At 39.7% G+C, this 13567-nt stretch overlaps 2 protein-coding genes across 3 annotated transcripts in view; one reads left to right on the forward strand and one right to left on the reverse strand.

Annotated features, from left to right (window-relative positions):
• fras1 (Fraser extracellular matrix complex subunit 1) overlaps positions 1 to 13567 on the reverse strand; it is a 294299-nt gene that overhangs the window by 218686 nt on the left and 62046 nt on the right. The window lies entirely within an intron of this gene.
• On the forward strand, positions 10165 to 13397 carry LOC147318018 (uncharacterized). The gene is made up of 2 exons (XM_086315446.1): positions 10165 to 11010; positions 11440 to 13397. Exons 1-2 carry the CDS (start codon positions 10351 to 10353, stop codon positions 12982 to 12984), a joined length of 2205 nt encoding a protein of 734 aa, XP_086171572.1. The 5' UTR covers positions 10165 to 10350; the 3' UTR covers positions 12985 to 13397.

The following is a 13567-nucleotide window of genomic DNA, read 5'->3' on the forward strand; positions in this document are numbered from 1 at the left end:
AAGATCACCGATCACTCATCTATTCACTGTCACTGACTCGCCCATCAAGAGGCCAGCAGAGGAAGCAGGGCGACCCCTCGCTGCCGCTGTGGTCACATGCCATCAGACTCCACAAGCTTCAGTTTGGACTTTGACTAAAAGCAAGTAGATGGATCACCAGCTGAGTTTGTTTTGGTTATACTGAGAATATTAGTTATTAAATAACTGTTTCAGAAATCGTCTGAGTTCCTAGAATGCAAAAGAGAGAAAATGAAGCATAAATTGCCTCTTCATCCTCACTCAAATTACAGATTCCCAAGTCTTCCTCCATAATTCAATGCTTCCAAGGCAGCTCCAGATCTGACTGAGCTGAATTTCGTTTTAGGGTTTATTTGGCTTTCACCATCTAAGATATAACTACCATAAAGTCTACCATCACATCTAGTTACCTTATGCTGCAAATAAAAAAACCAAATTAATGAGTAATTCATGCATTTGCTGCAGGAATATTTGCCTCAGTTGCTGCAGTTACTTTCACCGCTCCATCAAGTTCTCAGCCTCCTCTCCACTACACCACAGGCACCGCTAGTCCAACCGAACCAGCAGAATCATGCAAGAGAATGAAAATCTGGCAAATGGAGCAAGATAATGTCCTCTTTATATAAAACCGGAGAAAGCGCAAAGTCATTTTCCAGTAGGACAGAATCAAATGAGTGTGAAGATGTCAGAAAATCATTTGGTTATGTTTTATGACTCAGCTGATTTAAAAAAATCTTTCGAAACACTTCTTTGAAACAGTTAATTACTCCATTTCTAATGATTTGTCTTCTTTCTCTTGAAACTGGCAATTTTTACAAATAGATAATTATTAAAGGATGTATTTTGAGCTGATTTTTTAATTCTCTTTAAACTGCATATTGATGCTATGTATTGATATTATTTTAGCAACAGCCTGTATTATCAGAAACATTTTTCACCTTCACTTCCCTCTTCAACATATCCCTCTACACCTCGCCGCTGTAATTACAGAGCTTCCCCTCGGGGATCAATAAAGTTCATCTCATCTGATATCATCTTCTCATCTCATCTCATTTTATCTTCCACGAGGGGTGAAAGACACGGATTCACAGAGCTACCTAGAAAATGTCGTTTGGATAAAGTACATATGTAAAATCTTTTCAGATGCGCTATCAGGATGTTCCCTCAGGAAGAGGAGCAATCGATAGTTACCCCCCAGGTGATCTTCCAGGACTGTTTCTACTGATTTTGTAGTCTTTTGGAAAAACTTGCTTCATAAAATATAAACTCCTTTAGATGGTTCAAGTGTTCCAACCTCACATCTTCTCCTGAAAGCTCGGTGATGACATCATGTGTTCGAAGTCTTTTTCAGTCTTTCATTTTCCAAACTTTTTTTTTTTTTTGCAATTTGCTGTTGTCTTCTTTCACCTTCTGCTTCTTCTATTTTACTCATATTTACCATAGTTAGTTTTTACCTCATCATAACTTTGAATCTGCTTTGAATCAGTGGACTAAGCACTCCAACTTATTTTCTTTCTAAGTGGGAATCATTTGCATATGCAAAGATCTAAACCTGGACTGCTTTCAAGTGAAATTCAGATAAATGTATGCAGTATCATGGCTTTTGCACATATTCAACTCTGTATATTTTATCTATTTTATTATTATTATTATTATTTTATTTTATTTTTTTACTATTTAATTTGTAAAAATGTGTATACACACACACACACACACACACACACACACACACACACACACACACACGTAGGAAAATATTTAGTATACACATCCAGAAATGCATACACTATTATATATTGTACATATATTTATTAGTTTCAGGTTGGCCATTCTTGTATTTTGCTCGTTTGTGTTGTTGTGTTTGCACATCTCTGTTGCTTGTGGGGCTCGCACACAAGAATTTCACTCGCATGTGCTGTGCCAGTGTGCCTGCACATGTGATGTGACAATAAAAAGTGATTTGATTTGATTTGATTTCCTGCAACACTGCAGCGAAATATTTCCCAATTTCAACAAGCATGATAACTTAATTATTCTCTATCAGTTCGCTTAGCAGCACAATTATACCACCAAGAAGGCAAACATAGGAATTGTGCTGCACTTAATTTAACACACTGCTGTGTGCAGATATCTACCTGTCAGTATAAAGGTATAACACGCATTGATTTATTTGCGTGTGATGACATAGAAGCTGTGAAGAGTTTGTTTTATTCTCCCCGCAGGCTGAATAAAGGTGAAGTTTTCTCTGTCTCTGAGAGCAGACTGTGAAATGTAGGAGCTCTGCAGCTTCGATCTCAGATGATCGTCTACAAAGGTGTTTACGGAGGGAATCCAGCCAACAGGCTGTGCTGTGTTGAATGATTTGGCTGAGAAACGGGAGCCAAGAAGTATTCTGCCGTGCACGTTTTCTAACCCGAGTGAGCACAGCGCTGGGTAATTATTTGGCAGAAGACATCGTGAAATGGATATGACAGCTGCAATTACAATGAGGATGAAGCATGACTGCCGTGCTGGCCTGTATTTTCTGTACCGTTACAGGCCCTTATGTCACTACGGATTTGGGGTTATTTGGGCGTGAATCAAGTTTAGGAGAAGTTGATGGTTACTGATTTGAGATATTAAAGGAGGCGATGAAGACAAGTTAATATTCTAAAAGAGGATCTTGGTAAGAGTACCAACCTGAGTAATTACAATTCCTTATCTGCAGTTTTGCTGCTGCTGTCATTGCATCTGTAGTAACCAAGGTTGAAAGATGGACATCAACCATTGGTAGGCGAAACCTGATCGTTTTGGCCTTCGGCACTTTAGTGTCTAACTAACTGATCAACAACAGATAAGTCACTGTTTTCTACTTCAAGGTTGTTTGATTGTGCCTCTCATCGCTCCACCAGCCTCCTGACATGCATCACTGTAGGCTGTAGGTCTAACATACATCAGAAAAAGACGTTTAAGAGAGGACGCTTTGTCAGAAATTGTTGCTACTAGGGCATCCGAAATGTGAGGGGAAAAAAGGCTTCATTACCAAACATCATTCTATGATATGGATATGAGTTAAATCTTTGATGGTCTTGGTCTGGACCTGAACCAACAGACTAAGATCACCGATGCTGCTGGCAAGAAAAAGGACAAGAACTTATTTATTTCCACAACCACGTACAAATCCCTGTTTGGTTTTTTCACAGACCTTATACTGACCTGCAGTAAACTCAACCTGAGTACCTACACATGTATTTACTCAAACTTCAGCATGTGTGAAAGAAAGGATGAGTAACCCTCAGCGCTTCTGGACAAACAGATAAATCTTTACACTACAGCAGACAAGATTGACACGTGTGCAGGAAATTGAGTGTCTGTGTCGGTCCAATCACCTCTGACTCTAAAGGTTATCTCATCCAATTAGTTTTCCTCAGAAACTTGTCAATTGCAAATCGATCGTGGCACCGCGTCCAGAGGTTGAATCGGCCAGGAGAAGAGTGAGGAGACTTTATTAAACTGCACAGAGGATATAAAACCTTGGATTCAACTAAACTGTCTTCAATCACGTTTAGACTACAGAAGGGTCACAATATCCATCCTACCCACAGAGAAAGGTTCGAACCAACTTGGAGGGTAGAGCCAGGAACATCCTCGCATTAACTCAAGATTTTAGGCACGGAAACACGAGTTTAAATGAGCATTTAAGGCTTTTTCAGGCTTTGGATCCCTAGAGAATGAGAAAAGATTCCTCTAAGAACTGATGGAAGAATTTTCATAAAACACACATTTTACTTTTCAAGGAACTAGTTACCATTAACTGTAGCAAAAAACAGCTCTTTTCCCAGGATCTCTCTAATAGACAGCACTACTTTTCCCTATTTTATACAAACTGGTGAGTTCATGCTTACATAAAGACAAACTATTCATCACAAGCAGACAGCCATTCAATTAATATTTTAAAATCGCCTTTATGTTCTCATAATTTATGTGCAGAAATGCTAAAACACAGGCGTCCTTTATTGGTAAAGTTACTGCTTCAAGTTTCCCTTAATTTGAAGGATTAGTGAAGAAGCTGCTTGAACAAAGCTTAAATGAAGGTTTTATGAACTGAAGGAAGAGCAGACAGAGGAACAAAAGAATATTTATGTCTCTTCTATATATTTCTCAGTTGTTTTAAGTCCTTCATTTTAGTTTAACTCAAAATTTCCATGTGATTTGCTTCATAAAATACAAACATAAGACAGAAACACAGTACATATTAGACTTAGTGGGACTGCTCATTGTCTCCTACTCTTTCATCATATTGCAATAATGAACAGCTTATCATGAAAGCCATTAAAATGCATGGGTTTTGTCAGCGGTACAGCTCAATGGGAATCGTTGTTCTTTCAGCTTCAGTCAGGTGAAACAACAAGTCGACGCAACACTCCTTCAGCATGTTCATGCAATTCCTGAGCAGTAAAGAGAATCTTAAATCAATGTTACACAATCTGGGGTTTCCATGAATGTTTTACTCTACCTGTAAATGTCAATGAATTCTGGACATTCTCAGCTGCCGTGGCATTTCACTCTAAATAACTCCAACATATAAAAAGGAAACATGACCATCAGCAACACTGAAGTGAACCATTCAGTGTCATATTGCTTGCTGTTTGATGCATTTTATTTCATGTTGAGACTCAAGTGCATGCTGCAACCTCCAATCCAGCGGTGTTGGGATATTCAAACATCCACACAATAGTGTTGAAAGAGGTGCGCAATGCAAACAATGCTTTATTCCTGGCAACCAGACAGGTGTCAATGTTTGGCTTCCCCTAGTTTGCCGGCATAATTTCTAGTGTCAGTTCTATTTTTGGTTGGTCTTTCCCAGATGCAGTTTCAGTGTAAGGGGTGATGTAACATCCCTGTTTGATCCATATCTTGTAGAGCAAAAGGCATGTTAGACAGCAGCTTCAAACACACTCTTACAACATTATTTTAAATCCTTGTGAGGAGCTTTTAAGGCTTGCATAAGCACCAAAAACATCAGGCTGAGTTACGGGGCAACCTGCACATCCAAAACATACACTGTAAGCATCAAATTCTGGTATAATGATTCAGCAACAGAAATACTCACACTGCAGCAACTAAAAAGGGTATGTGCTTTCAATTTGATGAGTCTCTTTCACCACTTTCTGCTGCTGAGGCTATGAAACAGTGACAAAAATCCCGTTTTCATTACTCAAACCAATGACATTCCTTGACATTCAACTTCAAAATGACACTGGTACTTGGCAATCTTGCTTTTATTTAGAACTAAAACCAAAATACACCTAACTGACTGAGTTATGCTCATTAGTTGAGACTGGCTCGGGTTGATAAAAACATTGTTTCCAAATTAGATTGCAAACCTTCACCATTCTGTTCGAGAGTGATTGCAGTGAGACGGACCACGATTATTTAAGGAGCGATTGCCTCCCACCAGGCGAACCTGCTGTAGTGTCGGTCGCGATTGGGCTCTGGGTTCAACCGCTGCTTTTTTCCAAGTCCAAGGAGGTTGCCACCCTATTTTTACCCTAGTGTGACTGAGCCAAAATACAATCTTCCCATACCAACCACTCTATTTCCAGGTTTAATTTCTCTGAAATTAAATTCAAGTTAAACGTTCACCATTAAAGATCCACAAGAGCAAGATCAGGAGCAACTGATCACAACAGGACTTCCAGGGAACAATCCAAACACAGCAGGAGAATTCACAGTAATATAGAAGGAGACCAGCAGCAGCTCTTGATTTTAAAAAACTTCAAGATAATCATTCTTCTAGTTTAAACCAGAGGAGTCACACCCTCCAGGTCATTAGAAAGACTGAAAATTTAAATCCCTTTGTCATCAGTTTTGTTTTTCATATTCAGGCTGTTTTAAAAAAAGACACTTTCTACACGTGTAACTAAAAGTACTACTGGCACCAAGCAAAGTTTATTTTTAAATGCCTATCCATTTGAAAGTGACAGCAAACAAATGTAATAGTACACTAAGAAATTTCTGTACCACTCGCTTTACATTCAATCCATAAGGAGGAGGCTGCGAGTCAGAGTCCCCACTATTGTTTCCTGACAGCAGTGGAAACACAATACTCCTGCGACCCCTCAGAAAAACATGTACAGCAGGAAAGTGCTGGCTAAGGAGATGCAGAGCTGAGTTATTTTTACCTGAAGACAGGAACAAATTAGAGGGTATTAGAGGCAGTGGAGGAGGAAGACACCGGAGAAGAGGTGAGTGACTCAAGTGGAACAGTGCGTCCTCCAGCAGGCTTTAAGATTTTGGGTTACGAGCAGAGATGGGAAGTTGCTCTGCTGCTGCCGTTTAATAAAGCTCTCCTGCTCTTTGGTGTGTGTCTTTATAACCTGCGTGGACTTGAAACTTTAAAATACAAGGCTGGTAGTTTCATTGTTGTCTTTTTTTTACATACATCCAGTCAGGCTGTGGCTTCCACATGCTGATGGACTTTATTTAACCTGCTCTTGTGCAGCTTCACTCTTCATGTCTGCACACTGTGCTACACAGCCGGGCCTCAGCAGGTGCTCGTGTGAAACCATGACAGCTCTGTCCATATTTAGTAAAGCTCTGTGATGACTCCACATACCGTCCCTCTGCCTCCAACCCAGATTATTTTGGTGGCAAAGACTTTCCAGGCACCAGTGAACAAACAGCTGCAGCCAGGCGCCAAGAGGAAAACACCTCAGCTATTTTGACTTTCACTTCGTAACTGAATATGAGGGTGGAACAGTTTTTGAATTATTGGGGGCAGACAGATGAGTGTGTGCAGAACATGCTTTGTAAGTGCTGAAATCCACATGTACACACAAAAACTGGATAAATAATCTCCGTCGGTGGAGTAAAACATTCCTGACGCCGATTAGCAGACGGCGGCGGCGGCAGGCAGGCAGCCATTATAAATCAGAAGGATTACTGCTCGTGGCGCAGCCTACATTGGAGTGGCAAACATGATACTGCAAGTCAACTATTTGTGTCCTCATAAAGGAAACCGCCAAAGTGCCGTACTGTATTTATCCATCTTGGCTCAATGTTTTTGTGCTACAGGGAAAGAAGCTATGAAGGGAGGAGAGAGGAGGATGGTTTAGGATCTGTTCTCAGACAGAATATTTTGCATAAGGAGCGCTGCAGAGCCGAGGTGGAAAGGAGCTGAGCATGTTGATATTATAAGCATTTTACTCCATAACGTGTGTTTCAAATGATCAAAAACCAGAAAACTTGAGAAAACTTGATAAGGCTGTGTAGCCATTCACACGACATCTCCTTTTAAGTTTACTTATCAAGACATAATGTGTTCTATCAAGTCATGCTAAGGTCAGTCAACGTGCTAGCTTAGGTTTGTCATATTTAGCATGGGTCTACACAGGTGATGCAGAGGTTTACATATCTACTTTATGTATCCCTGGTGTAAGATCCCTGGTCACAAACTAATGTTCTCCTACTCCTACTGGGAGGGTTGCCCTAGGAAAGCTGTCTAATGTAAACATGTGGATCCATTGTGGTGAGCCATTTGGAAATAAGGGAGCAGTTCAGAGTAACGTCTTCTCCGCTGGTGATTTTATTAGGAATACTCAAGGGGCCTTCCAGTGTTTCAGAAGCTCGATGGTGCATCAGGTCTCAATCGATTCCCTCACTGAGCCCAAGAACTCGGGAATCATTTTTAAGCAAAAGCCACAACTGTTAATTTCAGCTATTAACTGCTTATCAATCAGGACTGTGGGTCACTGTTCCAGCCAACGGTCTGACAGTGCTCCAGTTAGACGGCAGGTTTAAACTCATAGCCTACTTGCTATGCGGTGACAGTGCTAGCCGGTGTGCTACTGTGCTATGGATACGTTTCTTAATAGCCTTCACTTACTATAGATTAAAAACAGCTTGAAAAATGGAGAAAAAAAAAGTTGAATAAAAAGCATCTAAAGTGGGAAATAAACGTCCTGGCGTTGCATTCTGTCCCACCCACAGTGATGACAACAGCAGCTACCAATGCACTTACTCTGTGCCACAATTAGAGTTATAGTAGGTAGATAGCACTGTATTAATCATGCTTACTCTTCCCTCATTTCTTTACTTTCTTCTTATGCAGAATAAAAGAAAAAAAGAACAAAAGAAATGAGCAGACACAACAGCATCAAAGCATACATAGTGAGGAAAAAGCTTATTAAACTGAAGCAACAGAAGCGTATGTGGCGATCATGAATTTCTAAAAACAAAGGAAGCAAAACAGATGAGGAGTAACAGATGTGGACTCATTTTTCGCTGCAGCTGCAGAGTTTGTTTTGAACACAGTCACCTGGGGATTTAGCTTGTGCAAAGCCAAGTTCTGCAACGCTTTCATCTTTTTCTATCAATTCTGGATCATGGCTTATATCGCCGTGTCAGTCAAGACTGCAGCTACAGTGGCTCTGAAAGAAAGGAAGGTAGGTAGGCAGGCATGAAAGACCAGGTATTGGTCTAAAACTATGAATTAGATATAGGGCAGGAAAAACAGTAATATATTGTATTAGCCTCTTATCAATACTCTGCAACGAATATCAAAATTTTATTTTTTCTTATTTTCAGGCGCACTAAACAGACGAGTCCTCATTTTGAGGCTTGTCAAATGAACAAGGGTAAACTTGAGGAACAGCAGACAGCACAGACCACGCCACAACTTTCAAGCAAAGAAATGAAGACAAGAAGATGAAGCCAATCCCCAAAGACTCCCATATTAGAAAGCCAAAAAAAGGCTTGTAAAACTGCCAAGAATTTAAATTTCATTTAATTTCTGAACAGCTCCTTGAGCATTTCTGTGAAGCCTCCAAACTGCAAAAATTAGGGATTCAAAGCGAGACTTCCCAAACCACATTTGTCTTTTAAATCTGCATAATCAGAAATGCCGTGTTGTCATTCTCACTGTTGGTAATCTATTACAGCCCTAATAAGAAATGTTCCATTTGCTACTATACTACATTTATCTGATAGTAATACTTGCATTGTACCATCACCATTCAGCATAACGATTAAAGTAAAATTACATTAAGAGGTTTTGATTACATTGCAGTTTGGCTTTTGTTAGTATAAGTAAATTAAAATGAAAGCCCTTATAACAAACTGCTTTACAGTTATAAAGAGATTCAGTCATTTGACAGGTTTTTTTTACCTTTTGCTCGATGAAAGAGAATATAAGCTTTCACACTTTCATTCAGTTTCTATCGATTCTGCACGACGGATAACAGCCTCGTGTCACTCTGAGGGTTTAATTTCAAAGCTGCTGTTTGAAAGCAAAGCAAAGGGATGTCTTGTGTTTTTTGATCTGAAAATGTTCAGATCTCTCTACAGTAAAATGTTACTGATTGAGCAATCTGAGGTAGACAACCACTAATATAAAAAACTGCATTAAAGCCGTATGAGGATCAGTTGAGCGTCACTGCTGCTGTTAAGTTTGGTTGTGCTAAAACAAACAAAACCAAACATTTTCTGTCTAAATCTACAGAATTTTAAAAACATACGTATCCAATCAGCATTCACTGTGTACTTTTTATATATACACAAAAGGAAATTTACAAAATGTCCCAATACTTTATTTTGAATTAAACAATGCATATATGCACAATAATGTCAGCCAAAGTCCCCACACCTTGAGGGCGTACCCTGCTTTATTACCCGATTTATAGTGTTGCGAAAAAATATTCCCCTCTTCCTGATTTCTTTTATTTTTTTGCATATTTGTCACATTCAAATGTTTCAGGTCTGTATTAGCATGAATGACACACATGCCTAGAGTGCCATAGTGAAGATGGTAGGGACACTGCACTGTTGGATACATGACCATCCCTGAGGGAAACAAGGCTTTCAATGCAGCTTTAGCAGTGACTTCATCAAAAACCACAGCTGTATTTTCAACCTGATTTTTTCCATATGTATATTATTTTATTATACACACTTGATCTATGGTGATTCCTTATTTATAGAACCTTTCTATTTAGAGATTACAAGGTAAACTGATGGAAATAAAATCTTGTTGTGAAAATAACATTATTTAAAGATAACTTAAAGCTTCTGTTCGTCAGAGCTGCAGGAGGCTGTCAGCGTGTTTAAAAGAATAAAAGCAGCATGCTGTTTTAACCTGGTCCAGTTGGTCTCGTTAAACAGTGGAAGATGGTTTGTGTGTGGACGAAATATGAATTTACTTTTAGAAAATAAAATTGCATTGTGATACATAAGATAAAGGTAGTTTAGGAAAGTTTAATTAAGCCAAGGATTAAGAGGACACGGGTTTTTGTTTTTTTTTAAAGGTGAGCCAAGACTCCAAAGAGCGACTGTTTAGAATGTAAACATGTTTGAATGCCGAGTAGAATGGCAACACTGGCCCGTGATGACAACGTGTTATTATTATTCGAAATAGACGCCTCTCTCCTCGTTCTGCTGCAACTCTATTCTGCATGTGATAGTAGATACAGGCACACGCTGACTGCATTACCACAAGTTACCGTTCGTGTTGCTCAGAGAGCCAAGTTTTTAACCCAGCGACATTCAGAGGAAATTATTACAAAGGAGCCGTTTTCATCTAAGAGAATGAGCAGCAAACGCGTAGACGTACTTTTTTCCTCCACAACGAATTTTCAGTGGAGTGGTGGCGGCAAATCTTTTGACCAAGACGATGATGATGAAATTGAGGAAGAAATTATAGATGACATTGAAGAGAACTGTGAGAGTGATGACATTGAAGAAGACTGTGAGAGTGATTCGGAAGAGGAGAAATCTGATCATCTCTACAAATTTGAAAAAGAGAAGTCAGAATTTGAAAACAAAGCAGAAAAAAGCAAAGAGTCTGAGAAATCTGGTGATTTTTGGGAGGCCCCCAGGAAAGAGGCCGGAGACTCGTCTGCTCACGACCACTTCGAAGAAGAATTCAAAGAGGAATCTGAGGGAGCTGCTGGTTTTCAGGAAGACCCTGTTTCAGTGGACAACTCTGAAATGGGATATGAATATGATTTTGGAGAGGTTTGTTTGTGTGTGTGTGTGTGTCTGCATGTGCGCACATATCCTTGTGTGTTTCATGGTTAGGGTTAGGGGGTAGGGAAAGCATTACGTCAATAAGATGTCCCCACAAGATATGAATACCCAACGTACACACACACACACACACACACACATTAATGACCAACTGAAGACACATGCTAAGAAAATAGTTGTTTTGCTTTATTATTTAAAGGCAATTCTCTTGTCTTAAGAGAATGAAAACACCCTGATGAGAATGTTTGAATTTTTTACTCACATCCAGCCACCGCCTGCTTTGGCAAATTTATTTTAAACTGAACAAACATGCTAGAAAAATATAAATATTTAACTATGAACAAAGCTACATATTTCTATTCTGTACAAATTGTTTGACATATTCAACAACACGATAATTGTTTTCGCTTTCCACAGTACGATGGTCCTGAAAAGTCTAAGAAGACTCAGACTTGTCTCAAACAACTGGAAGAAGACAAGCTTGCTCTCCAAAAGGAGTTAGAAATAGAAAAAGAGGCTAAATCTCAACAGGATGAAGCCTTTAAAAAGCTGCAAGAGGAAAATGATCGTCTTGAAAAAGCTGTGAAAAAAGAGCGTGAAGAACTGAAACGCATGAAGACAAAAGTGGCTGATCTAAAGAAGTCACAGAAAGAATACCGGAGCAGCACTGAGGACCTTAAAACCAGAATTAGTCAAATGATGGCTAACAGTGATGAGGACAAGAAGACGATCAAGAAACTCCACAAAGATCTGATGATCTCCTCACTTAAACATGGAAATGAAAATGCAGAGGCCGCTGATATTAAGGCACTAGAGGATCGTCTCACTGAGCAGCAGAAACAAAACCTAGAAAAAAACAATGAAATACAGTTTCTGCGCCTCAAAGTCCAAAAGCTCCAGGATGATATCGAGGCCAAGGACACCATGATTTTAAGGCTGCAGGAAAACGTTAACAAGTGGGCATCAGATGTCCAGAAAGAACAAGAGAAGAACTCTGGAAATCAGGACCTGTCTTCTGAAAACCAGACCCTGCGAGACGAAGTTGAGTTTCTCAAAAATGAGAGGGAGCTTATGCAAAAAGATCTCGATGAAGAGAAAGCGGCTCGCAGAGAACTTGAGGAACCTGTTAAGGAAGACAAATCTCGGTTTTCTAAAGAATATAAAAAGTTAGAAATGAAAGTGACAGCGCTGCCTCCACTGCCTCCACGTTGCAGGAGAAGAACTTCTAAATCTGCACAGCATCTTCTCTATGACATGGAGACACTAAAGATGGAGAACGCAAATCTCACAGCTAAATTAGACGCTATGGAAAATCAGTACAGTGGAGCAAAGTTTAAACATGAAGCTCTCTCTGAGCAGCGCCGAGACAAGCTCCTGCAGGTGGTAGATGAGCTCAAAGGACGGCAGTCTGAGAGAGATACTGTGCAGAAAGAACAAGAGAAGAACTCTGCACTCCAGAGGAGCTACGACTCCATTGTCTCCCAGGAGCACGCTAAAACACAAAAACTGAATCGACTGACCTCCGAAAATCAGGACCTGTCTTCTGAAAACCAGACCCTGCGAGACGAAGTTGAGTTTCTCAAAAATGAGAGGGAGCTTATGCAAAACGATCTCGATGAAGAGAAAGCGGCTCGCAGAGAACTTGAGGAAGCTGTTAAGAAAGAGAAATCTCGGTTTTCTAAAGAATATAAAAAGTTACAAATGAAAGTGGAGAGCACTTCTAAATCTGCAGAGCATCTTCTCTATGACATGGAGACACTAAAGATGGAGAACGCAAATCTCATAGCTAAATTAAAGGCTATGGAAAATCAGTACAGTGGAGCAAAGTTTAAACATGAAGCTCTCTCTGAGCAGCGCCGAGACAAGCTCCTGCAGAGGGTAGATGAGCTCAAAGGACGGCAGTCTGGGAGATATACTCTCAGACTGCCGTTACTGTGCAGAAAGAACTTGAAATCACTCTAAAAGAAAAGAAGAAACAAACCTCTCAATTACCGCAGAGAGTTGGTGCTCTTGAAAAGGAGCTCAAGATGTGCGAGAAGCAGTGATCCAAGTTCGAGGAAGTTTTGTCCAAGTACATAGAGAGCAAAAAGGAGTAAAAGCAAGAATTGTCTGTGAACGTGCAGAAAGGTCAAGACAGCTCCAGGGTTCAGGAACAAAAAATGAGTGACAATGAGCACAAAATTGTTTTCCTGATTGTGGTTCACACTGGTTTTACACATGGTTAAATCTGTAGGCTCTGTGGAGGAAACAGACGACACCACGACGAGTAACCATTGCACATTCGTTTATCATATATATTCCACTGATTTGTATTGTAACAGCAGTGAGCGACACAACATATCCTTATATTGAATTTCTCTATAGCTGAAATAAAAGATTGTGATTCTTTAAAAAAAAAATAAAAAAAATAAAAAAAAAAATAAAAAAATCAATTCAAAAAGGAGTAAATTGGTTTGTCTTTTTGTCTGTTTTGTAAACTGAAGTTTCTCATTTTGGGGGCAGTTAGTAGGTGGACTCTATTCCCCACAGTAGGTCCCACTTACAC

The sequence above is a fragment of the Aulonocara sp. 'chitande type north' Nkhata Bay genome, linkage group LG12 (genome assembly GCF_057382095.1).
Source record: "Aulonocara sp. 'chitande type north' Nkhata Bay isolate Kocher_YH1m ecotype deep benthic linkage group LG12, A_spYH_male_GT1.1, whole genome shotgun sequence".
Lineage (NCBI taxonomy): Eukaryota > Metazoa > Chordata > Actinopteri > Cichliformes > Cichlidae > Aulonocara > Aulonocara sp. 'chitande type north' Nkhata Bay.